This window comes from Acanthopagrus latus, chromosome 17 (genome assembly GCF_904848185.1).
Source record: "Acanthopagrus latus isolate v.2019 chromosome 17, fAcaLat1.1, whole genome shotgun sequence".
NCBI lineage: Eukaryota > Metazoa > Chordata > Actinopteri > Spariformes > Sparidae > Acanthopagrus > Acanthopagrus latus.
In genome coordinates this window covers 19,502,054-19,528,952 of record NC_051055.1, presented here as the reverse complement: position 1 = coordinate 19,528,952, position 26,899 = coordinate 19,502,054, and the positions used below count along the sequence as shown (strand labels likewise).

General features: G+C 42.0%; 3 protein-coding genes across 4 annotated transcripts; 2 read left to right on the top strand and 1 right to left on the bottom strand.

The window, feature by feature from the left end:
• The first annotated feature begins 974 nt into the window (after positions 1–974).
• Positions 975–8,071, top strand: grwd1 (glutamate-rich WD repeat containing 1). The gene is made up of 7 exons (XM_037075233.1): positions 975–1,232; positions 1,335–1,452; positions 3,467–3,632; positions 3,752–3,962; positions 5,440–5,585; positions 6,852–7,043; positions 7,496–8,071. The coding sequence occupies exons 1-7, from the start codon at positions 1,010–1,012 to the stop codon at positions 7,802–7,804; spliced, it is 1,365 nt and encodes a 454-aa protein (XP_036931128.1). The 5' UTR covers positions 975–1,009; the 3' UTR covers positions 7,805–8,071.
• A 1,128-nt stretch (positions 8,072–9,199) lies between these two features.
• cdc42ep5 (CDC42 effector protein (Rho GTPase binding) 5) lies at positions 9,200–12,229 on the bottom strand. The gene is made up of 2 exons (XM_037075851.1): positions 11,914–12,229; positions 9,200–11,040 (listed from the first exon to the last, which is right to left on the bottom strand). The coding sequence occupies exons 1-2, from the start codon at positions 12,092–12,094 to the stop codon at positions 10,136–10,138; spliced, it is 1,086 nt and encodes a 361-aa protein (XP_036931746.1). The 5' UTR covers positions 12,095–12,229; the 3' UTR covers positions 9,200–10,135.
• Positions 12,230–15,471: 3,242 nt separating this feature from the next.
• Positions 15,472–25,818, top strand: leng8 (leukocyte receptor cluster (LRC) member 8). Of its 2 annotated transcripts, none has more exons than XM_037073925.1 (15): positions 15,472–15,858; positions 16,569–16,701; positions 17,022–17,207; positions 17,364–17,441; positions 17,644–18,070; positions 18,857–19,028; positions 19,108–19,278; positions 19,480–19,728; positions 19,817–19,981; positions 20,115–20,409; positions 20,609–20,710; positions 20,827–20,895; positions 20,985–21,114; positions 21,202–21,409; positions 21,498–25,818. In XM_037073925.1, the coding sequence occupies exons 1-15, from the start codon at positions 15,818–15,820 to the stop codon at positions 21,658–21,660; spliced, it is 2,589 nt and encodes an 862-aa protein (XP_036929820.1). In that variant the 5' UTR covers positions 15,472–15,817; the 3' UTR covers positions 21,661–25,818. The 2 variants fall into 2 exon arrangements, with proteins under 2 accessions (XP_036929820.1, XP_036929821.1); XM_037073926.1 differs by lacking the exon at positions 15,472–15,858 and adding an exon at positions 16,091–16,246.
• Positions 25,819–26,899: the final 1,081 nt, after the last annotated feature.

Below are 26,899 nucleotides of genomic sequence, written 5' to 3'. Positions count from 1 at the left end.
CAACTATTTTGTAGCGCTGATATATAAACTGAGAGGCGAGTTGCAGATGAGGGAGGAATGCACACTGGATAGGGGGAGAAAGAAAGAAAAAAAAAGACTCAAGAGAGGTTCTGATTGTTGTCAAGGGCAGGAGGAGTAACACAAAAGTGTAGCACTGGGTTGCTCACACTTGCCCCTGCTTGTAGACACCCACGCATGATCATTGTCCTCACAGGAGGCTCCTTGTAATGTCTTAATCCTTAAAGTCTGGAGGTATTTCGCCTGGGCCACAATGGGAACATACTTTTGGCTTCAGTGACCTTTTTTTCCCCACTCAATTTGTGTCATAATTTGGAAAGACTGGGATAAACGTACAAATGACAGAGGAGTTAGATAATCGTAGTGTGAGGAGGAGGAGGAGGAGGAGGAGGGAGAAAAAAATTGGACAAACAAAAATGCCATAAAAGACTCAAGTGCTGTTCTTCTGGACTGCGGACGGTGCTCTTGTCCAAGTAGCTGTCACTGGCAGATAAATATCTTCGCTGTGTGTTCATGCTGGTACCAGGCGGTGCAGCATGCGTTTACTAGAGATACATGCGTTCATCTGAGTCACTGGGGGGCATGCGGGATATCCTGTCCCGGGCCGGCACATGACCCCAAAACGTGGGACTGACTCATCTGATTACTCTCGAACGAATGTTGCCCTCCTGGTAGAGCGAGACGACCCTGAAAAAATCCACTTAAGTCTCGTGATAACGGGCCGAATTAAAGATGCATGTTTAATCAGCGAAGTTTGGGCAATTTCCGAGACAAATATTTGCAAGTCTGATTTTTTTCCTGGCAGCAGGAAGCCGAGCGCCAGAGAAGCCAGCTGAATTCCCGTAAACGGGGGGGAGAGAGAGAGAGGAGAGAGAGAGGGAGAGGGAGGCAGCTGGGGGAGGAGGAGAAGGAGGAAGAGGGGGAGGAAGAGCGCGAGGGGTGTTTAAACCACGTGGCCGCGCAGCATACCGGAAATAAGCAGACAGCCAAGATGTCCGCGCCCGATGAGGACACGTTTGCCGAGGAAGGAGGCGAGATGGAGGAGATGGACGAAGCCGGCAGCGACGAGGACGAAGGGGTCGAGATGGAGGAGGACGGAGCAGACGGAGAGGGCCAGAAGAAGGTGTACGTCCCCGGGATCGAGCCGCTGAAGCCCGGGGAGGAGCTGGAGATGGACCGCTCCGCGTACCGCATGTACCACGAGTGCCAAACAGGCGAGTCGGGGAGACAGCTGTGGTGGAGGAAAAGTTAGCCGGTGGCTTTGTGTAACAGCTTGTTGTCCAGCAGCGTTGATGTCTGTGTCGGTTTGTGTTCAGGCGCTCCGTGTCTGAGCTTCGACGTCCTGAGAGATGGAGATGGAGACGGCAGGGAGCAGTTCCCTCTGTCCATGCTGCTCTGTGCGGGCACACAGGCGGACACGGCTCTGAGCAACAGGTACACAACATGACAGGTCCCATCAGCACTGAGTCTGCAGGGCTGCTGCTGCTGCTGTCATCTCACCTCTCACATCACAGTCACTTAGAACAAACCTCTGCATGTGATCACAGATGGCATCAATAACTATATTCAGGCAACAGGGACAGAAGTGTCCAGCAGTGTTGGGCAAGTTACTTTCAAAATACAATGTATAACATGTTACGTTGCAATGCTGCTGTCTATGCAGGGTAGTGTTTTTTTTTTTTTCTTTTATGCACTAATTTTTAGTTACTTTGAACAAAATAATTAATATAGAACAACTTAAATGAACAAATGGCCTCGGACACAGGGACGAGCAGGCAGACAGGATCACAGTCTGATGTATTATGAGATGGGAATACATATTTCTAATTGTGGGCTCAGTCACATGAAACACAGTAGACCTATATCTTCTATAATGTAACCTGTAATGACATGACAAGACACAAATATCTTTTTCCTTGCCCTTTTATTTTAATCCACTGAACAAGGAGTGCACATGTGATTCAAGAATGTGAATTAAAGTGCACACAGAGGATTAGGCTTCATCATTAGGTCTGTGTGATACGATTCATTTCAGTCGCACAGAGACTTAAAGAACTTCCAGGCTCGGCTATATTAAATACACGCAGAGCCCATATTGATATGGGCCTGTTGGTGCAGATGGGCTCTTACAAAAGCAAACACTTCACTTCAGCCAGTAATGCAGACTGTATTGCGTTACATGACATAACTGTAGTAATGTGCTGCTGCAGTATTAGTAATGCATTATATTGCAAACTGAAGAAATCTAGCTTTGTGAGCCTAGAAACACAACAGTGTACTTATAATCACTTTCTGTGATCGGGACCAAACATTCTCCCAGACTGATAAAGCAACGATTAAAGTACTGTGAATTGAAATGACTATAAACATCAACATTTGGTTTGTATGCAGCACACTGAGGGTGTTCAGCTGGTGTGAGACGTCTTATTCGTTTGGTTTACGTATTATTGAATGGCATGTTGGACACATAAAGGCAACAAAAAAAGAAAGTCTGTTTTTCTAAAGCATACTTTATTTTGTATCTTTTCCAGTGTAAACAAACCACATACACCAAGTAGTATGAACTTTGGATGCTATGAACTTTAGTGAACTGAGAACAGACCTCATAAAGCATAACAGCTTTATGAGGTCTTTTAGCCAAATTATCTGAAAACACTTGTGCTTGAGTGCAGGTCAGTAAGCAATTTAGCAAGGTGCAGTACCACATTACAAAATACTCTAAAACAAATAGATTCAAGCGTACATAATTACATATTTTAAAGAATGTAAATATGACTCTGGAATTCAGTGAAATAGATGTATAAAGAAACAGGACATGAAAATAAGGCCAATTACCCAAAAATTGTATCTAAGAACACATCATTATACTCAGTTCTTCAAGTTTCTAGATGATATAATTAGAGGCACAGTGTTCAGTTACTCTTGTTCATTTATCTAAATCAATTATGAATTAATCGGTTGTTAATTATTCTTTCACTCCTCGGGGTAAACTGCCTGATTTCTCTGTCATGAGCTTACATCTTTCTCACATCTTTGTATTTAAGAGGACATTAATTGAAAGGTTTTAAACATCGTGATGAAACTCTTCATTACTGTCTTGTTAAAAGTAGATGTAAGGAAAAATCAGTAAAGGCAGCGTGGTTAACAACCATATAGACAGTATAGCACATTATGATTTTGGTGAAGTAACAGTAGTAATGACTACTAGTGAATAATGAGTATTTTGTTTATTTGGTCTCAGTGTTCAGGCGTCTGTCCCTGTTGGACTTTTGCAGTTTCAGTTTTGTTTTGACCACGCTAATGTAATTGAAGCGATACAGATAACAGTCTAAATTAAATTTCTTATCTCTCAAGTAGTTTTTTGTCCCAGACTCTACACCACTCTGAAACAATGTAATGAGACAGTCTGCCAACAATCTTTGAAGGCGTCACTTAACTCTTTCTGCAGACTGCTCGTCATGCGCATGCATAACCTTCACGGAACAGAGAAAGAAAAGGAGGGTGAGGAAAGCAGCGATGAAGAAAGCGATGAGGAGGAGGAGGAGGATGAAGATAAGAAGCCACAGATGGAACTGGCCATGATGGCTCACTATGGAGCGATCAACAGAGTCAGAGTACGTCGCGTGTCATATTCCATTTCTGACATTTTTAAATGAACTAATCCATTCAGTCCCCTGTATCAGAAAATGTTCCAACGATCTGAGATTTCTGACTTCAGCTTCTTAATTCGCAGGCGACCCGACGCGGAGAGCAGTCGCTGGCTGCCGTGTGGTCGGAGAAGGGACAGGTAGAAATCTTTGACCTCCAACCTCAGCTGCAAGCCGTCCACAGTTCTGCTGCTATGGCTGCTTTCATCAGCAAACAGAGAGAAGCCACCGCACTCTTCAGCTTCTCAGGACACATGAGTGAAGGCTTCGCCATCGATTGGTCTCCTACAGTACCTGGTAGGTGACGTCTTTACTTCCACTGAAATTTGCAGATGGACAAATGACAAACTGATCACATACAGTCAGGCCTCTCTGGCATCATGTGCTGTTAGTAGATGGGTGGGTCAATTTGCTTTACAGACACTTGTGCAACACAGATATGCATTATATATGAACACCGCACGTGATCCATATCACCTGCACTGTCACTGTAGGATATGGAGGTTCTAGTTAGTTTATAAACAAGAACAGGACAATCTGTATCTGTTGGTTCTGTCTGTTGGGAGACTAAACCTCCATCCAACCTGATGGAAGCATCAGGTTAGATTGATTCAACATGTTGAGGCTCCAACACGACAGTCTTTTCCTTTTGAGGTGGCCTTCAAGGTCATTAAGGAATACAGTGGTAAACTTGAGGCACGGCTTGAGGGCGAGTCTCTCTCTTACTGTCTCACCCTGTGTCACCCCGTTGTCGGAGGTTTCTGTGTAAATTCCCGAGATGCAGCTTTTCAATGCCACAGACAACCAAACCTCGTCGTCTGTGTCACAACACCCACATTTGCTGGTTGTTTTTATCGTCTAAATGAAAACCTGTCCAAACATCTTTCGACACTCTGATCCAGAGGCATCCAGATACAATTTACCCAATATCCTCCCTCTGGGATCAATAGAATATTTCTGATTCTTATCCGTGCAAAAAATCCTCTGCTTGGCCTTTTACCCAATTTAATTGAAACCTGGGTTATTCTGCTTAATGTGAAACAGCCCAAACATGACCCAAACATTAATCTCCTTAGAGGGGGAAAAAAGAAAGAGGACATAATAGTTTCCTCTGCTATTATGTTATGAATAGCAGCACTGTAATTCTAGAGGCTAAAATGTTCACAACCACAACAAAGAAAAGTGGAACAAAGTGGGGCCCACGTCAGTACGGCCGTGTGTGTAGAAAGTGTTAGGACAGTCGTCACTTAATACAGAGGATTTTATGACCTCCATAAGAAAACAATGCCATCAGTGAGAAGACTGGCAACTAGTTATTACAGTTATTTTTAACACCTTTCCAAAGTATCCAGGTTAGATTACTTAGTGCTGAGGATAATGGATCTCACAGCCTGATGAAAGACGCTGCTCTGTAGTCTGATGGTACAACAGTGAATCAACGTTTACTTTGTTTCACCATCGTCATATTACAGTTATTAATCTTACATAGTAACAAATAAATGGTTTACCTCATTGCCATGCATCCTGCAAACAGCAGTTTTTTGTTTAGTTTAAAAAAATTGTCTTAGAAATTCTTGCCTCTTTCTTTCATTCACTTTCAAAATAAATGCACACGTTAGTAGATGAAGTTCTGTGGTGTTCATACCTCTTTCCTCCACAGGGGCCACAAGAGTCAACAAAATGAAAGTCCCTTGGAGCTGCTTTAAAAAAAGAGGAGTGCCTGAGTGTCTTTTAACCACAAGTTGAAGTGCGCATTGTTCCACTTTGTTGACAGGTCGTCTTGTGAGTGGTGACTGCAAAAAGAACATCCACGTGTGGGAACCACGAGAGGGCGGGACTTCCTGGCAGATTGACCAACGGCCTTTCAGCTCTCACACCAAGTCTGTGGAGGATCTGCAGTGGTCGCCCACTGAAGCCACAGTGAGTTAATTGGAAAATAGTGACCTAATGAGTCAGACTGAGGCCCTGTAGATGTAGATCTATCTGCTTGTGTTGATTTCCTTTCAAACTATCAAAACTTATGTGCAAATAATTGGACATACCTATTAGGTGTCGTTGCTCCCCGACCTCAGAGTCACCCCACTGATCTGAAATAGTCTGGATGGTTCAAATACCGAGGATGAATTTCTCCACGGGGTAAATTACATGAAGCTGAGCTCACCAGTGCTGTACCGGTGTTAGGATAGAAGAACAGGTTGTGTTCAGAGACATCGATGATCGGAATGAATGAAACTATGTTCACACTGAAAATAACACCTGTTACCATTGTAGCTATGTGTTGTCACTGTGTTGTAATTAAGAAACAGACTGAAATATGTCAGTTACTGCTGCGGCTACCAAGTCACCTAACTCGTTAGTGGTATGTGGATCCTACGGCCGCAGCTTCGCCTTGACAGCACTCTGCCTCGAGTGAAGCTTTTGAGACTCTGTGTAACCTTACTGGTGTTGACAGCAATGTCTCAACACAGTGAGGACCGCAAAAAGTATTGAATACTAATTGTAAACACAGAAAGCCAACTCTCGACCATCACATGGATGGAACTAAATAAGATGCAAGAAAAACAGTAGTTTTCCTTGCTAGAAAAGTGCAATCAAACAGCACTTTTTTGATTTTTAACCCACCTTGTATCACTGCAACTTTGGTAGCATACACAAATGAACACTGTTAAACTTCTCTCTATTTTCTTGATTAAAAAGCCACCAAAACGTGTCATCTGACGGATGTTAGGGCTTATGAACAGTGTTGTTTCAGATTTTGTAAACATGCATCCATTGACACAAAGAGGTAAAGTCAGATCTCAAGAGCAAGAGGTGCTGCTTTGAAACAGGAGACAATAAAAAAACATTGAAACAGAGGCTGAAAAAACTCCAGTCAAACTGTTAAACAGGGCAGTGCTCGTCCAGTATGAGCCACAATCGAGTTCATTGTCTATTTCCATCATAAAATGTTCTCAACAACATACTTGGAGTACCGTTTAGATGTAATACGATATGTTTCCTGTTCAAAAAGGTCTCCTGGCCAAAAATAAGACAAGTCAGTCTCCTTTTGTTCTCTGGTCACATAGCACCAATTTCAAAAACATTTGTGTCTTTCTTCTGCAGAGACATCTCAGTAATATGGAAGGACTATCTCTCCAGTGGGTGACATGTGTGTCCTCAGACTCTTTTCTCTTTTGTTGGTTGCAGGTTTTTGCATCTTGTTCGGTGGATCAGACTATTCGTGTCTGGGATATCCGTGCCCCGCCCAATTCAATGCTCTCAGCCAATGAAGCTCACTCATCAGACATCAATGTGATCAGCTGGAACAGGAGTGAACCATTCATCCTGTCAGGAGGGGACGACGGGCTGCTGAAAGTGTGGGACCTGCGACAGTTTAAGGTAAAAAGCTAGAGCAATATGCTTAATTTGAATTTTTCTCAAAAATCAGCAACTTTGAGTAAGAAAGATAACTCAGGTGACCATTACACAACCATGAGTTACGACTTGTTGGTGCAGGACAGGGAGTGAAGAGCTTATTGTTTGAGTATGTGTCATGACAATAAAGACAAACAGTGTTGCGTAGATGTATTATTACACCATCAGATGATAAAAGACCTTTACAGTTTGGCAGTCACACCCAACCAATAACATTTGTTCCATCTTGTGCCTGCTGAACAGTATTATTATTAGTATTATTACCGCCGTCAGCCTAATACAAGAATACATGTTATCCACCAATTAAACACACTCCAAACCCTGGGTTTTTCTTGTTGCAACTTGTGAAAAATAAAGCAGCAAGTACACAGATTAATAAATCAGTGTTGACTGATACTGTCTTGCTCCACCTGCAGACCGGCCGGCCTGTGGCGAACTTCAAGCAGCATAGCGCTCCCATCACGTCCGTGGAGTGGAGCCCCGTGGACTCGAGCGTGTTCGCCGCCTCGGGTGCGGACGATGTCATCAGCCAGTGGGATCTGTCAGTGGAGTCGTCCGATGTGGGCGCCAGGGTGGAGGGGCTGAAGGACCTGCCCCCGCAACTGCTGTTCCTGCACCAGGGTCAGTCGGAGATCAAGGAGATCCACTGGCACCCGCAGTTACCCGGTGTGATGATCTCCACGGCTCTGTCGGGATTCAACGTGTTCAGGACAATATCTGTGTAGAGTGTCTGAGAAACACTGAGATTTCTGCATGCACATGGGTGCTACACATTTAATGTGTACCAAGCAGTAAACCCCAATATGTTTAATAATGTACATAACTCTGCTGCGTAGGCAGTAACTCTTCCTATTCAACATTTATTGGCCGACGTAGGCGCCATATGGTCTTAATCGCTCCTATTGAACTTCCAGTCTGTGTGTTTTACAGATGTGTGAACTATTTTAGGCATTCCTTCTTGCATGCTTAAAATAAATTGTTTCTAAAACCACGGTTATGTTTTTGTTTTTTTTTCATATTTATATTTAACAAGAGAGTGGTCTGTTCTATGTCTGTTTTTTATTTTAAATTGAGGACAGCACAAATTGCCACTGGCGGACAGGGTACTAACATCTGCACTCAAGTGCAAGTACAATTACATCATTAAGTTATGACTCAATTACAAGTAAAACTGCTGGTAGTGAGATAAAACTTAAGTAAAAACACACAGTATCCTGCTCTGTTCTGCTCAGTGGTCATTGGTCAACTCTCTGAGCCTGCTGCAGAGTTTCAGGGTTTTTCATTGCTCAGTTCACCTTCAGTTCACCTAAATGATTAGATATTAATTCAAATTGTAATCAGTACTCAGTTATGATTAAAAAAAGTAAGTAGATCACATAGTGTCAAGAATACTCATATAAAAATAGAATTATGGACTTGGAAAAATACTGTGAAAAGTATCCAAAAAGAAAATTACTGAGGAAATTGATCAAACTGTTGAACGATCAAATATGAACCATCATCCTGGTCACTGTCTGTTTCTCTCCTGAAGTGTTCAACAAGAAATTTTAGTGCATTCTTTACATGTAATATGATATTGCTTGTGTCTTGCTGGCTGCCACAATGTTTCTATTTCAGAACAGCCTCCCAGCCAAAAGTAAGCAATGATAAGACTTTCTGTATTTCCTCTGATCATATAATATCATTTTGTTTTTAAAGGTGTCTTTTAACACATAAAAACTACTAGTTTTAAAACATCACTTAAGTAAAAGTATTATTAAGTGAGTAGCTACTATCAGTGGTTGCCTTCAGTGACTGAGCATAACTCAGGAGATTCACTTAAGTACTATATTTAGTGTACAATTTTGAGGTACTTGTATATTATATATTTCCATTTGGTTCTACTTAATACTTTCACTTCACTACATTTTGGAGGTAAACTTTACCCTGCGTTCAATTGATAACTTTAATTACTTTGCAGATTACATTCTACCCCCCCTGCACATTACTTTATTGAGGAAGTGGCTATAAATAAAAGTCCAGGCTTAAGGAGATTCATGTTCACAGTGAGAACCTTTCTGCTCTACTTTTGCCCTGCAGTCATTCCAAACAACAAAAAAAGAAGTCATGGCCAAGGCTGGTTGATATTTTAAAATCCCAATAATTGTTTTATTGTTTTCTCTGTAAATCCTTATTAAACCACAGGACAACACATGTTTAAACCAGCATTTTCAACAGCTCAGCGAGCTCAATGGTCTCTCCCTTTTACAGCATTATGAAATATAACACTTCTTCAGATACAGGCATTATACAAGCAAAGAACATGTACAAAAATACACCGCTGGTCCTGATTAACTATCGACCTTAGGATCCCATGATTGTCTGAGCGTTGAGTTGCCCGAGGAAAAGCTTTGGTGAATAACTGCAACACCAGTCTGACTTGGTCTCAGATTTGGAATGTGACAAATTCACAGTAATTGATGAGACACAGGATAACATTCTGTCCTGGGAGCTATTTGTAAGGCTTAAACATCAAGAGAAGACGTGGAGATCGTAATAAACATGCAATATGAGAAATAACTATTAAGACATTGATATGGCACAGGGTACAATAATGTAAGCATACAGCTCCCTTTTAAGGCACTATAACAATACAGCTCAATAAACTTTACATGGCAAATATAGTGTAAGACACCGTAGAAATTAAAATTAAATTTAGCCTGAATCGAACTTTCCACTGAGCATCAGTTTCATAGCAAAGCTTCCAGGTGAATGAAAAATAAAAGTGCTACAAATCTTTCACTGTAATGACCAAAATGACAGTCTTTTTTTTATTTTTATATCTTAACCAGTCTTTAGTGAATCTGTTACCCTCATTGATAAAACATGAACTCTGTTTTCCAGTTGAGCAACATCGTCGAGCTGTGTATCTCGCATCTCGAGTCTTGAAGAATCCAGTTTGCATGCCGGTTAAAGCCTCCCATTCAAATGACCCTGACGTGAGTTTAGGGAAATACAGTATGTGTGATTTAATTGACAGCAAAGATGTGCTTTGGAGGGGAAGCCGTACTGATCCCCTATAGACCGATTTCATCATCGAACTCGTCTTCAAATGTGTAGCCTCGTCCTCCTTCCTCCTCCTCCTCCTCCTCCTCCTCCTCCTCTGAGTCAGAGTCTGAGTGGCAGCTTTCCACCCTCCTCCTGTCCAGTGAGGTGACCCCTTCATACTCCGAGCTATGTGACGAGGCCGGGCTAGGTGGCAAATCTGCTTTGTGGTTGGTGAACTCGGTGCTGACCTCCTCCACATCCTTGTCGCTCTCGCCCACCGTTGGACTGCGACACGCCAGCTGATCTTCTTCCTGGAAGTCAAACGCCTGACCCTCCTCCTCCTCGGACGCTTGGCGAATGATCTCCTCGCGTTTGTCGCTGAATCGCACCTTTGGTCGTAGCCCCTTTGGCTTGATCCCGTTGGCATCTGGTATCCTGCCGTCTCCCACCTGGTTTCCATCCAAGCCGACCAAGTTCTGCCCGTTCTGCATGTTCGCCGACACCTCCGTGGCCCCTTTGACAGAGGATGAGCCGCTTTTGGGACTGAACACATCCTCCTCGTTGGAGTCGAGCCCCATACCATCCATGATCCCGAGTACATCCCCAAGCATAGACGGGCCTAGATCCAGATCCAGGTCGAATGAAGACACCGACTCAGAGTGCTGGAGCTCATTGTTCTGTGGGCTTCCTGGAGCGTCTGTGTAAAGATCACTGTGGTTTTCTGTCACCTGATGAAGGTCAGAATCTGGAGCTGCTTCTTGGTTGCCAGCGTCGGGGCTTGGCTTGCTCGGGCCAAGAGTGGACAGGAAGGAGGTGTCCCCAAAGGCGTCGCCTCCTCTCCCAATGTGCATGGTGTGGCGAAAGTCACCCAGCGGGGCCGAGATCATGGTGGGGTCCAGGCGAGGGGCCCGGGTGGATTTGTGCAGCGGCATGACTGTGGACAGATTTAGGAAGAGGTGAAGAAGAGGGTAAACTCACGACGCTCCAGGCAAACGAGATAACAGTGTTAAAAAAAAAAAAAAAAAAACAACTGTGCAGAAAGCAGCTGAAAAACCGGAGCCTGATAAGACAGGGCCGCGTCAACACGTCTAGTTGTGCAACCCTGCAGGAGAGCAATGAGCATTTTGGCACTGCTGTGGCTGTGAAGGCCATGCTGAGACTTGTACTTGAAACACACTCATGCAACGCTAGCACATACTTTTCTCTACCCTCAGGGGTGTGTGCATGTGGACGAAAACAAGACAGTGACTATCTCTACTAAAAAAGAAAAAAAAAGAGAAAGCTGATTATATGACACCGGAACCACTGAGCTGTTACTTTAAAGGAGATTTCAATTTTCCTTAAAAAAGACAGAAAGAAAAACTACTCCTGTTGAGACATTTGAAGTTAATCATTACAGGATCTCTACAGCAGTTGAGAGCTGATATCACCTCTCAAGTCGACAGTGTCAGTCACCTGATTAACAATGTCTTTATCAACATCAGACACCACAGCTCACATCTGAGAAATCTTTCTTTTTTTCTCTCTTTTCTTTTCTTTTTCTCATGAGTGTGAGTCAGGGAGGGGAGGGGGCTCACAGGCCTCCCCCCCCCCAACCCTCAAGACTGTACAATCACAACTAAAGTCAAATGTGACACAACATCAGTGAAATATAAAGTCTATTTCATGTCTTAGAGCCTACGCAGCGCACGTGAGGGGCTCCACGTATTGATCCAGCTGTGAGAGGATCAATATAAAAAAAAAAGTTGATCAGTTTTGAGTGAACTGAGCGTCCCCGAAAAACATCCAACAAGCGCATGAAACTTACTTCTTTTTTTTTTTAACGGGTGTGTTCTGGTGTTCGGTGGGCTCCCTCCTCGGTATCCAGCTCTTTCATCTGGCTTTTTGCTTTCGCTTCCCTCTCGACTTTTCCCTCGCTCTTTTTCTGTCGCCGTCGCTCGTTTGTCCGTGTGTGAATTTTCTTTTTTTCTTTCCAAAGGGATGGGCATGGGCGAGGAAGTGACGCGGGGAGCGCAGAGCTGGATCAAAGTGGACTGTCGACTTTACCAGACGCGGCTGAATATGAGCGATCTAACAGTCACCTCCACAAACACAGGGGAAAGTTTGTTTTCCATTATTGTTGATTATAGTGCACAACGTTATGCTGTAATTTTAGTGTATTAAATTAAGCAACCTGACTGAAGGGTTGTGTGTTTATATCCAGGTTGAAAAGTATCACAGTGTCACTGTCATGATGCCAACCTCACTTTTATGTAATAATGGAAAAATAAGGCTGCAGCAGAGATTTGGGAATACTGAAGCCACCAGTCCAACTCCTGCCACTACTAACAAGTAAGTTTCTAAAAAAAAAAAAAAAAAAAAAAAAAAAAGTTTTAATATTTGGGTTGTATTTCATTTATTCAGTAGGCTGTTGAATTATAATGTCTGTGAGTTCTATTTAAAGGATAAGACCAGCAATATTGTATATATTTTTTTGTTAATTTTAACAATGTCTGCAGTGTTCAGCCCCAGGATTATCCTATGGACTAAATATTTAAAAACAAATATATACATTTATTATACCCCAGGGAGGAAGCTAGGTTTCTATATAAAAACAAAAAACAAACAAAAATAGTACAGTCTTGACCTGCTATAATTCAAAATGTCATTAAAAAACTTATGTTTGTCAAATTGACTTGATTTGATTTGCTTTAAAAAAAAAAAAAAAAGTAAAATTCTTTTTTTTAAACAGCTGGGCATTGTAGTAGTCAGCCAACCTTACTCAAACAAGAGCACGCAGTGCATTTGCAGGGGACTATTTTCAGCTGGGGAATAACACACATTTTTACAGCAGTAGAACAACATATTTGGTCATGACTCAGAATAAACTACAGCCTGTGTTTTTGTTTCCACTGAGGGTTATTGTACTTTGTGGGTAGGTATATAATTTTGTTGCTCTTTTTTATGTGTAGTTGTTTCAAACATGGTGCTGCAAAGTTATAACCTGCACTTGTTGTGGTTGTTGTGTTAATTAGGAAGCCGGAAAGACTAGTGGCCTCTTTGTGGAAGCTAATAGGAATCCAAAAAAAATAATTTTAACAAATGTAAAAAAAAAAAAAAACGCCATTTTCATGGTGGTGAAGGCACCCAGTGCAACAGGGATGAATGACCCACAATAGAGGTCAGGGGATCTGGCTTTTGTTACATAGACAATTCTTGTTAGTTGGATCTTTCTAGGACTTTGTTATGGAATTTGAAGCAATGTGAAAAGGTATAGGGCTTACATTTAAAAACACATGAAGTAAACAAGGTACAAGGTAAATTTAATGTCATTTTTTAAACAAGGCTTCAAAAAGGACAATAAAGTTTGAGTCCTTTTAAATCCTGCTACACCGATTTTAGACAATGGAGTCTCGATACCGGCTCGATAGTTCTGTCCTGTACCATTCACCATCCTCTATTCTTTAACTTTAATTCATTTGCTTGGTTTTCGTTGTCTTTGTTTTTAACTGTATGTCAATTCATCTGTAGTACACTGACATACACACACAGACATACATACACACACTGCAAACCGGAGTCAAATCCCTTGTTCGTATACACATGCAAACTGATTCTGATTCTGATTATCTCTGCTAAATCTACTCTTATCACACAGTTGTTTTCAGGCATTACTGACTGGTCAGATAAAGTCTGGCTTTTTTTTTGTTTACCAACATGATTTTCAAAATGATGTATTGAAACCTCCTTCATTACTTAAAAAAAAAAACTGTAACAGGCCTATATATATAACATATATGTGTGTTTTTAACTGTTCAATATGAACTCTCACAATTGCTAAAATCGTCAAATTCGTAGAAAGAAAACCCCATTTAATCTGTGACCTCAGTGTCCTCAGTGGTCACCTCACTCAGGCTGCGGTCATGCTTAATGCTACACCAGTATACTAGAGGCGTTTCATTTCACCCTGAAATTATTATGAAGGGTTTGGCTTAAATTGGTGCAATTATGATGGAATGCAGTCAGTGAAGTTAACCCTCATGAGCTGCACCACCTATCTGAAATATTTCTAAAGGGCGTCAGACTGGAGCATAATTAACTCACACAGTTAGCCCCGAATTCAGACACTTATATAACCAATAGCTACGACACTCTCTTAAAAAACAAACTGGGGGAAAGCTGAATTCTAATTAAACAACAGGAGTGGGGTTGGGATGCTTTTTTTAGGAGTCCAAATTATCCGGCTTCCTGTCAGGAGTCGAAGAAACAGTAGCACGACCAAAGTCCAGGTACTCACACAATGGAGCTGGCTAGTGAGTCATTGTCTGTGAGATGTTGTCACAAATGCTCCACATATTTACATGATGATGTAGCCAGCAGGACGACAATGGGAGCAAATTATTCATTGAGCAGGCACATGAAGTCATTCACTGTGAGAAATGGGCTGGAAATTACACCAGTTACGGTATCTGATTTGTTTGGAGAGCTGCACACCCTAACATCAGAGTGGATAAAAGTAAGACATTAAAAGGAAGGCGTCACAGTATTCACCTCATAGTGTGACAGTATTAAAAGGCCACACCACTCTTGAGACACTGTGAGCTCCGCTGGTCTTTTCTGTGCAGCAAAATACTCATTTCTTAATCTTACAACAGTTGCAAAGCTCATTTTGCACTCCAGAGAGACTTCCAGAGAGCTTGAATGAATTGGGGGGGGGTCATGTGTGGGAGAGACAGAGACAGGAAATGACTCTCCTCTCCATAATACTCAAACACTCACACAAGGTCACACAAACACACATCCTGCAGCTGTGTGGGCTTCACAGGAAGACAAGCGGGAGAATATGTAGACCTCGATGGGTGAATAGGCCCAATATCTATGAATTTTGACAAGACACATAATTGAAAGCATGCACTGGATTGTGGATTAGGTAAAATGAAAGCCAGCCCAGTCTCCCAAATATGGTCACAGTTAAGAATAGTGTCACGACGGCAACTCACTGAATGACAACACGATCTGATGTTAAGATTAATAATATTAATGTAGGAATATTTACATGTGCAGTTTGTATATCATCAGTGATTAGATTCAATTTAAAATTTCTTTTCCTTTCCACTTCTAACTAGATCCAAATCAGGGTGAGAGCAAGTTTTATGCCCTCAGTTTAACCTTTCAGGCATCATAATGCAACGCCGTCACTGTGATTGACAGGCTAGAAAGCGAGTACGGCTCTGACTCAAACCCAAAGCCAGGCATGTGATTGGTGGAGCCTGTAGGGGGCGGTATAGAAGGTAGAAAAATGGACGACTATAACTCTGCCTGCAAGGACGAACTCTGGGCAACTAACTGTGCCTTCCCCGCAAAACGTCACTTGGCCAATATTACTTTAGCTGCCATTTTGTATCTCCCCAGTTTGGCCAGACGAAGTGGGTCCTCAACGAAGAACGAAGCGAATGTGCTAATGTTGACATCATTCTTTTTAATTGCACCTTTACTTAAAATATATTAAAATTGACTTGTTTTGATAGGATAGCTTTATTCCCGATCGGCATCTCTCCTTGTAGCTAATAAGACCGTTGACCGTCGAATCAGTGTTCATCTTGTTTACCTTTTGATGTAGCAGGAGAGCTAACGCTAACGGCGTTAGTCGACGTTCTCGCTAGCCAGCTAGCTTAGCTAGCGAAAACTGTCCTAGCCTTAGCCTCCTAACGCTCACTGTAGTCAGTGGCGAAATGGCGGCCAACACGACACAAGCAACCGCTACAACTAACTGGTAGGTCGCATTTTATACACCCAGAAGACCAACAACACATGGTGTGGAGACATGGATGTATTATTACTATAACGTGCACACACGTTGTAGATTGGTCAGCTCTAATATTGACATAACGACAGTGTTGACAAATGTTAGCACACATAGCTACATCCAGGCCTTCACATTGATCAACAGAAAGCTAATCTATTAACGTTAGCTAACCTAGGCACGTAACGATAGTAACTGAATCGTTAACGTTCGATGGTAATTGTTCATACGTTGTCATCGACTAGAGTTTGTTGCAGCCAACTGTGATAGTACTGCTAATAATTCAGTGTTAGTAGATTCTAACTTAATATATTTAACTAGTTATTTGCAGAATTTCTTTCTGCAGACTAACATTAAGGTGAGTCTTTGAGTTGCCTCAACCAAGATGATGAGCGGTTGAATGTAACCAAGATGAAAACTCAACTGCCCGATATTTAGGTAGAAGTGAACCTACAGTAAAATTTCTAAACAAATTTAGAAAGTCATACCTGCTCTGTAGCAAACTGTAAATATAATATAACATACATTTGTTTTATATTAGGCTAAAGTCTTTATTGATTGATTTTCAAAGTGTGTCTCTCATTATTGGGACTTCTCAAGCATGTTTGTCTGCTGTTGATCAGGTTAAAGATTACCTCTTACAAAACCACCCTTAACTCGTGTTCTTGTGGTGTTGACAGGTCCTACGGTTCTTCTGGAGACAGCCAGGTTCATGAAAATCCGGAATGGGAGAAAGCAAGACAAGCGCTAGCCTCCATTAGTAAAAGTCAAAGTGCTGCTAAGACTACACAAGCCAATCGGACCACAGCAGAGGTTAGCTTTTTTTGTCTTTGTTTTGTTCTTTTTTAGTTTTAGTTTTTAGTGTTTAGACCTGGACTCAAAATGCACCTGGGGAATCTCATCTGAAAAATCACATCAAAATACATCAAATGTTGACCAACCACATTAAAAGGTGGCATTGGAAGAACTGTAATTTAATTCACATGCCATCGACATAATTGACAAGTGTATATCAATGTGTAAGTTGGGGGAATAATTTACAATGATTTCTTCCTGTAGCTTGGTCATTTTTGTTCCTGCCACATGATAGCCTTTCTGCAGTTTTTAAATAGCAAGGCTGTTTGTCATTTCAGGCTGGTCAGTTCCAGCCAGCAGTGACTGACTCTGCAGCCATGCAACAACAACAGCAGCAGCAGCAACAGCAGCAGCAGCAGCAACAACAACAGCAGCAGCAGCAGTACTATCCATGGTACCAGCAAACTCAGCAACATTATCCTGGATACACATACCCCTATAACTACTACTACCCCATGGGTCCAGTAAGTACAGAAAATTATTTTGATCTAGTCAAAATCTGAGCTCATGTTAAACCAACACATTTCCAGTCTGTGCTCAATTCAATATATCCTCCTGTAATATCTTCTGATGCTGAGAAGGTTGTGCAATGACAACATGTGTTTCTCTGACTTTTCCAGTATGGAGCTGCATACCCTCCAAATCAGTATGGTGTTCCCCCAGGGCCTTATCCAGGAACTCCAACCTCTAATGGACAGGTACATAACAAGAATTTCCAGGTATCCACAGACCCCTTAATTGTGTTGCAGGAATATTCCTCGACCTGACTGAAATTACTTTTGTCTCTGACACGTTTGATTTGTCAGCCTGACAAAATAATGCCTGAGTCTACATGACATGACTACATGGCCAGTGACCCTTACAGACTCATTACTAATTTTCCCTCTTCTCTTTCCTTAGCCTCCTCCAGTGCCTGGAATGGAAGATCAGTCCCCCAGTTACCCCTCTCAACCACAACCCCCTCCCCCTTCTACTCCCCAGCCACCCCAGAGCCCAACCACCTCAGAGAAACCCCCTCCTCCCCCACCCCCACCTATTCCACCCCCTCCCAACTCTCAGTACCCTCCTCCGCCATCCCAAAATGCTTACGGCACCAATAACTCCATGTCATACCCCCCTGACCCCAACCAAATGCAAGTTTACAATCATTCCCAGGGAAGGCCTAGCTATGGACAGGGCTTTCAGGCCCAGAACACCTATCAGCCCCCCCAGAATACCTCCCAGCAGCAACAGCAGCAAGGCCAGTATGTGCCAGGGCTTGGCAGAGGAGAGGCCAACAAGAACAAAAACCAAAAACAAGGACAGCAGCTGTGGCACCGCATGAAACGTAAGGTTTACGCTTTTGTGAGGTAACTGTCATGCATAACATTATCTCAACTAAATTACTACAGACAGTTTCATGTACGTGTCCACTTAATCTCTGATGCACCATACACATATTATTCCTAATACTGTTTCCTATTTGCATTTTAGGTCTCAAATTCTTGTCTGTTTGTTTCAGCTATAACCAAGTAACTGACGTTGATATCAGATCAGAAAGTAAATGTATTGTGAGAGAAATAATTCTTCCCTGTACATACAGAAAATATGTGTTGAAAAAAATTGAAAAAAGATTGTTGCAAGAAAGGGAGCCTCTCCATACTAGAAATCTGCCACAGCAGGAGAAATACAGGCAGGCGGATGTTTCACTTAGCAACCATTGCACTGACGCACAATCCCTGTCTCTGAATCATACCAATCAGAAAGCTCACAGTCTGTTTTGGGTTTTTTTTTTACCAATCAGGAATTTCCCTTCTCATTACGAGGAGCTTGTTGTCTGAAAGGGCTGTGAGGTTTAAAAACTCTGGTCGGTAGAAATGTTGTGGCTCTACATCCTTAATCCAGAGCAATCCATATATTCTACTAAAGAAGAAGGTTTTGTTCTTCTTCATCTCTGTATTTGGTTCCTACGAACGTTCTAGTGGTTGTTGTTATAGAGGGCTGAACAGAAAGAACATAAAACATGAGCACAGGAACTATAGACTTATTTAGAACACATGTAAATTCAAGTTATACCAAACAATTTTGTGGGAGTTTTTGTTGTATTTATTCTTTTTCCATTTATCCCTCACAGAGGCACCTGGGGCATCTTCCGTTAAGTTCAATATTCCCAAGAGGCCGTATCAGGTTCAGTGTTCTGCCATCTCCAATCAGACTTTCCCTCCAGGCGAGCAGCCCTCAGGATTGAATCCAACTCCATCCTCCCCAGCTAGTGCCAGTGCTGCACCTGGTGGTGCTCAGACACGGTGAGAACTGGTCTGTATGCACTAATTCTGTCTCTTAAATCTTTGTATAGTGTGTTTACTAAGGATGCTTTCTCTCCAGACCACAGGACTGGCCACAAGCCATGAAGGAGTACGTGCAGCGCTGTTTTACAGCCTGTGAGACAGAGGAGGACAAAGATCGTACAGAGAAGGTGCTGAAGGAAGTGCTGCAGGACCGGTTAAAGGATGGCTCTGCTTACACCATTGATTGGACTCGTGAGCCATTGCCTGAGTGAGTTTAGTCGTGAATTTGTGTCTGTCCAGGTTTTCTATTGATATACTATATTTTGATGTTGTTTTAATAGAGAACAGATGTGAATTGAAATGTCAAACTCAATTCTTTGTTCTAAATAGTTGTGGACTCATATGACATGTGTAGTGTTGCCTGCAGTTTGATAGCCCATTAAGATTTGGACTATCACTGTTTTTTTAGGCTAAAGGTCAAACAGTCTCGTTGGGAATCTATTCAACCCCAGAGGAACTCTGATGGCTCAATCAGCCGTGGTGGAAGCACAGCAGCTGCAGCATCGAGGGGCAGAGGTGGTGGACACAGATTGGGGCACTACAGGAATATATTTTCTCAAAGGAGTCCATCTTCTAGTTCCTCACGTTCCTCTTCCCGCTCCCCATCCCCCTCCCACGGCCGACACAGAGACCGCAGCAACCAAAGGCATAGACGCAGGTAAAACACCATTTCCTCTCCTTTTCTGTGGTTATGGTAGACATCATATGTACTTGGATTTCAAATGTTCGGTTCTGTCTGCTCCCAGTGATTCTGGCTCGCAGTCAGACAGTAGCATCTCCAGCGACCTCCGACCTCAGCTGTCTAGACGGAATCAGAGAGGAGCACGTGGTCGTGGTAATGACAGGGATAGAGGCCGTGGAGGTGGAGAGAGAGGACGCGGAAGAGGAGGAAAGGCCAACAGAGGAAGGCGGTAAATAAACCTATATGATACTACAAACATTTAATCAAGCCATATTATCAGGCCCCTGCTGTTCTTGTTGAGGAAACCTCAAATGTTTGTTTCTTTTACTAGTGTATGAATAACCTTTAACTTCATCTCCCAGAAACATGGAAGATGCTAATTCAACTGTTGGAAAGAAAAGGAAAGGCGGCAATGCTGGTCTGGATTTCCACGACCCCAACAGAGAAGCCAAGAAGCAGAGCAGAGCGGCTCGTTTTCACAAGCAGCTGCGCACAGAGCCACTGGTTCTGTCCATCAATGCTCTGGACTTACCTGATGGAACACAGGAGGGCCTCAGCTGGGAGGACTGCCCCATCGTGGGAACATGCCAGGACATCACCAAGTCCTACCTGAGGCTCACCTGTGCCCCGGATGCCTCCACTGTGCGCCCTGTGCATGTAAGTCTTACTCCATAATGAAGTACAATATTTATCTTGAGTTTGTTTTTCAGCAGAATTTTTTAGACTTTTAAATTGTATAAAACAAGGGAGAGGGAGTGATATGTGATAACATTTTTGAGAGTATTTATTTCTTCCTCTGTATCGCGTAACATCCGGGCTTTAATCTATTTCTGAACTTTTTTTTATTGCCACTCAGGTCCTGAGAAAATCTTTGCAGGCTGTGAAAGCCCACTGGAAAAACAACCAGGACTACGTCTATGCCTGTGAACAGATGAAGTCCATACGACAGGACCTCACGGTTAGTTATCCTCGCATGTTTTGTATGTCCTTCTTGTCTTCTCACCCATTTAAGTTCTGTCTTGGTTCATATTTTTTTCTTTTAAGATCTGTTAATTTTCATCCTTCAATATCCAGGTCCAGGGTGTTCGTACTGAATTCACAGTAGAAGTGTACGAGTGTCATGCACGCATTGCTTTGGAAAAGGTGAGTCTGTTTTGAGTTATAAATGCTGCATTAGCTAGGTGATAATATTACATTTGTTTTAATGTCTGCTGAATGTTCATTGTCATCAGGGAGACCACGAGGAGTTTAACCAGTGCCAGACCCAGCTGAAGGCCCTGTATAAGGACAATCCTTCAGAGAACATTGGAGAGTTTACAGCATATAGACTGCTGTACTACATCTTCACTAAAAACTCTGGAGGTATGCTCACATTGTTTCTTTACAGGCTCTCACCCTTTTGGCATTTCCTTCCACATTGTAACCTCGGCCGTTTGTCTTACCCTCCAGATCTGACCACTGAGTTGGTGTACTTGACCCCGGCGCTGCGGGCAGATGCGTGTGTGTCTCATGCTCTTGCCCTCCGTGCCGCTTGGGCCTTAGGAAACTATCGCCGTTTCTTTAAGCTGTACCTGGAAGCCCCACGCATGGCTTCATACCTCATTGACAAGTTTGTAGAGAGGGAAAGAAAGGCTGCACTCAGGGCCATGGTCAAAACGTAAGTCACCTTACAGAGAGATCTTCTTGGAAATATTAAGTTCATATTACCTTTGTACTTATTTCTGTTTCTCTGCTCTTGTCTGCAGGTTCAGGCCCGACTTGCCGGTGCAGTATGTACAGTCCAATCTGGGCTACTCTTGTTTAGACTCCTGTATGGCCTTTCTTACTGGGCTAGGTGTCACGTTTTATCCCTCTGACCCCGAAAAGATAGACTGCAAAACCAGCACAGCCTCTTTGGCTGCCTCCTGAGGGGGTGGGGAAGCAGGGTTAGTACTATGAAGGGGGATGCTATGGGACCATCCAGGATCCTTACATACAGAATTTACTGCACTTCAGACACCTCAGCCAGTTCAGATAGAGTAGCTGGCAGATTTACAGCCATTGAAGACCATACATGGTAGAAAATGTAATTTTCTGATACTTGGTTTAAAACATGAGGAGTCTTCACACACTTAATTACTATAGTTTAGGCTTGTGCCCAAGATATCTTACTACATTCATAATGCCAGAAAAGTGAGTCAGTAGTTAAGATTTGAGATTATCGTGTAATCTCAGCATTTAGAGGCCAAGAGGACCAGATCAGGGAGGCCCCTAACCCTCATGGTTCCTGTTCCTTTACCACCAGCAGATGTCAAAGCTAACAGTGTTCTGTCATGTTTTTTCCTTCCTCAAGTCAACAGCTCCAAGACCAGAAGATTCAAGCCATGTCAGCCAAAAAGGGAAATACAAGCGGCTGTTCTTCAAGTCATTCAACACACAACTACAGAATCAGATAAATTTTACATCTCCTTTTAAGAGACTGTGTGATAGTGAGGTGAAATATGCCAGCAGTGTGTCTGAACGAAGAAGAGGTGGTGGTTTGTATGTCCTGCCCTGCGCCCAGTTCTCCTCAAGGTATCTGCAGTTGGCTGTTCGTCCTGTTCCTTGTATCCAGTGGTATGCCCGTGAAAGCAAAGGACTTAAGTCTTAAAGTCATGTTCCTGATTTAATTAAGTAGTATTCATTCGCTGGTCACAGTCATGAAATGCTGGCCTGCAGTGAGGAGAAAGTCTCAGTCTGACAAGCATTGACTTTGTATGATCATGGAAACAGGCAAGTGTTCTTCATCAAGCTGATCTCCTCGCTCTTGCATACCCTCGAAGCTGAGCTCCATCTCCAGAATCAACGCACCCAGTGGCAGAGAGGGAATCTGCCTCCATCATCCTCAGGTAGAAGTCCAGCCAGCACCTGGAATCCACCATACAGCAGATTGATCGACACAGCAAAGTGGAGCAATGGAGCCCAATTCTCGTCCTCATCATAACCTCACAAGCTGTAATTCCAAAGAAACATCTTAAAATACAGCGGAGGGTGATTCAACGTGTTGGAACAGCAGCGGGAAACCAGCTGCTTCTTCCAGAAGGAATAACATCGAGTGGTTTGTATGCTACATCTGGCTCTGGTTTTTGCAAGGCTGGTAAGGGAAAGGGACTTCTCTGGAAGGAGGTGGATGACGACTGAACAGAGATGTTGCCTCATTTTTGCTTTGTGTTAAATGTTATTCCTTGTGTCTTTGGACAGCAGTATCAGCCTTTATTTGGAGAACAGGAAAAATAATTGGATACAAAGCAGATTTTTACGAAAACTTACAGGATAGATGATTTAAGTATAACAGATTTTACGACAAAAAATAAAAAATGAAGTTGGTAAGATCCCAAAACGTTACTGCTCAGATAACACATTGCTGTCTAAATTGAAATCAGAATACAATTTTTAAGCTGTCAGTCAATGAATTAAAAGGGAGCTCTAAGTTGAGTGAAGACAAATGATTTTTATGTCCATTTTTTTCTGTCACCACTCTAGTGTACAGAAACCAAATAGAACTAAATGAAATGCAGAAGACTCCCTGTAAGTGACAGTGGAGTTGGAGTGGAGTTCCCTCTGATGTGACTTTGGTACATTTTTTTTCAGGAGGTTTGTGATTTTCAGGACCTAGAATAAAATTGGTATTGGTGCACAGTCTTATGTGGTAATTGGGGAAAAATATGTGTTCTGATACTTAAAATAGTGATCAGATTGAAAATGTCAGCAGATGTACCCCTCAGCAACAGAACTTTTCAATATAAACTTAGTATCCTATAATATCCTCAATGAACGGAGATTTATAACACGGGCTGACATTATTTTTTTTACAAATTGAACAGTATTAATTTACCACTGGAAATATTGAACCTGAGGTATTGAAGGCTGTGATGTAGCTGACCAGAACATTAGTTATGAGAGTGGATGCGGGCTTTGTGTACAATCAATGTGTTTTCATGTCTGCGGCATATTTTGTGTAAATATTGTATAATATTGCTGTGATTTCTTTTCAGTTAGTGCATAGTGTAGTTTTTTTTGTTCACACGCGGGTAAGTGTGAGATTTTTTTTTTCCTGGGTTTTGCAAAACTCTTCTTAGACCATTTATGTGAATATGTAAACTTAAAGCAGACAGGTCTGGGTCGGGTTAGGTGTTAATTCTTTCACAGTGAATGTAGAGATGCAGTTGATAATTGCCAGTTTCCAGCAAAGCCTGAGAACATGAGTACAGGCAAATTTTTGAAGAGGTGTGATGCTCGGTTTCAAGTGAAAAAATTGGTTTGCTAAAATTGGCCATTCAGGCAGAAAACACATTTGTGTCACTTGCCTGTTTTCTGGCAGTTTTGTGTTTGCAGATACAAAACTGGCACTCACTCAGTGACGAATAGGACCTCCACTGCCAAACGCACATGTTGTTCACGCTTTCCACAATTCAAAAGTTGACAAAATGCTCCTGTAAACCTGGATTTGTTTTCCAAACTGTCAGTTGTTCATAATTTCAGCAGATGTTTTGTAATGACAACCGATCTCAACATGTTTTCTTTCTTCCCCCTTCATCTACCTTGACCCCCCCCTGTCCTCTTCGCTCTCCCCTCCTCTCACTCCCCGAACCTCTTCTCTCACACACCACCAGACTTCTCATTCTTCAGCTCTTAGTACTGCTGCATTGCAGGAGCACACGGAGCGATGATAAGTGGGTGAACCGCCTCCCGACGCCAGCCGGAGACAGTCATTTGTGAGCAATCCAAGTCTCTTGGTTTGACCCACTGAAGTTGAAGCCATACAGCTGATAAAATACATGGGAGCCTCACATAATGAAATGTGGCAAATGTTGATCTGCTGCTAATGTCATTTGCTGCTAACCCAAATATTTAAAGTCTTTCTGTGCAACATGAATACCTGTTTGTTTTAAAGATAATGTTTGATTGACAGTGTCACCATCTACTGTGGTTTTCTGTTTATCCAGATGCATTTATGTTTTTTTTTTTTGTGTGTTTTTAACAGAATACCCACAGTTGACATTTAGATTTGTGTTTCTTTCACTCTATTCACTCAACTGTAAATCTATTTATTTACAGTTGTGAATCATTTGGCTTGTGTTTCCTGGATTGATAGACCAGTTACAGAGAGTTTAATACCTCACTGTTTTGAGAAAAGAAAAAAAATGTGTCTGGACATACAGAACCTGCTCTTATCCTACATTTAGTAACACTTTTTCTTGGTATGCAGTCTTCTTTAGGCAATTTTTCCTTATTTGATGTGCTGGTTTGTGCTCCCGTGCTAAGAAATTTACTTTTTGGTTTCTTCACGTGACAATCTTGACTGATGGTTGTTTGTGTAAAAAGGAAGATTTCTCGACATGGTTAAAGTTTGTACATCTCAGGTTTCTGCATTGAAACAGCCCAGGATGTTTGCTTTGTCGTTTTATTTTTCTATTTTAATTTCTTTAGTAGGAAATTCACCCCAGACAACTAACAACACACGTTTTCATTTGGATGCTTTGTTTTTTTTCCTCCCTCTCCGATGCCTGATGTCATGTTTTTCAGTATTTTTTGCTCCCATGTTACTGTGAAACCTCCATCAGTCCTTGTAACTCCTACCTTTATATCTGACACTGGAACAACTCCCACCTCCCCTCACTTCAGCTGTGTTCATTTCCTGCCGTTTCTTTTTTAACTTCATTTGAATTTGTCTGTTCTCACTTTCTCAGATTTCCTCCCCCGGCATGCTCTCCTCCTCCCCCTCCTCCTCCCTCTCCTGTCCTCTCCTGCAAATCTCTAACAAGTATTTTTTTCTCTTCTCATTCTTCTCATTTTCCTTTTATGTTGAGTATGTTTGTGACCGTTTGCCATGTGCAACTAGTCACTCTCCCTAGTAAGTATTGTATTGCGTCGGCAATGCTTTCATAGTTTGTGTTGCAGCTCACTAACAACTGAAGCTGAAGGTTTATCTGCAATGCCTCCTCCCCTCCCCCCCATACCTCTACAGATCTGACATGATAAACTGCCATTTTGTAAATTATTGTGTATATATTTTGAAAAAATCTAATAAAATTCAAGTATAAAGAGCATCAAGTGTTGTCTCTCAAACATGGATTACACACATGCAGATTGTGGTGATAAATGGATAGAATAGAAGTTGGTCTCAGAAATGAAGAGGCAAGTTTTGCAATGACAGTTTATTGTGAAATGTCAAATACTGAGAAAGACACCTGGGTCTGGCTACTTTTAGACTTCTTTTACAGCACAGTTCAAAACATTTGAGGTATAAAATGTTATTGAGGTGAATTGAATGGAGTAGTTGGAGCTTCGTAAAAGGTGGAAAGACAATTTGAAAAGGTAGAGGGGAAAGGATAGAAAATAAAGCAGCAAAGACTAATGTACAAGAATGTGTAAAACTACAAGTCACAAATGGCAAAGGACTGTGCGCACGTGTTAAAGAGAAAATACAGAAAATAGGCAATGAAAGGAGATGGGAAGCTACAGGGAGAATGTTCAGAAGGCTGAAAAGCTTTAAAGAATTGGAGAAATGAAGTATTGGAAATGAAATCCTCAAAATATCTCTACATACCATGAATGAAAGCTAATGAAAAGATTATGGTAAAAAGTTCTGAAAAAGATCAGATGATCTTGTGTTTGTTGACAGTTTTTACTAATAAAATCCATGTTAATCTCAAACCTACAGCTGTGGTAATTCATCTCAAGAGTCACATTTTGAGAATTTGTAAAAGGATACTTTTTTAATTAAATTAGCCTCGCTGTCCAGTTAGAGAAAAAGACCATATAAAGACCAAAAGAGAAACTACTGGTGAAAGAGAGTTAGATAAAACCACTTAGTACAGTACAGTTAAAAGAACGAAAGAACAGCCTAGGATTGAGCCCTTAAAGTGGAGTTTAAACGTGTAAAAATAAAGCACATAAAGGAGAGAGGAGCAGTGGGGAAAATAGTTTGAAGAGTTGAAAATGTGTTGAAATATATGAATCACAGCCTGACAGTCTGGTTAGAGAAAAAGAAAGTATAAAGAGCAAAAGAGCAACTACTGGTGAAAGAGAAAGGAGCAGAAATGATTAAATAAATAAACTCAGTATAGTACAGGAAAGCATAGCAAAGGGTTGAGCTCATGCAGTGAAGTTTAAGTTTAAGCGTAAA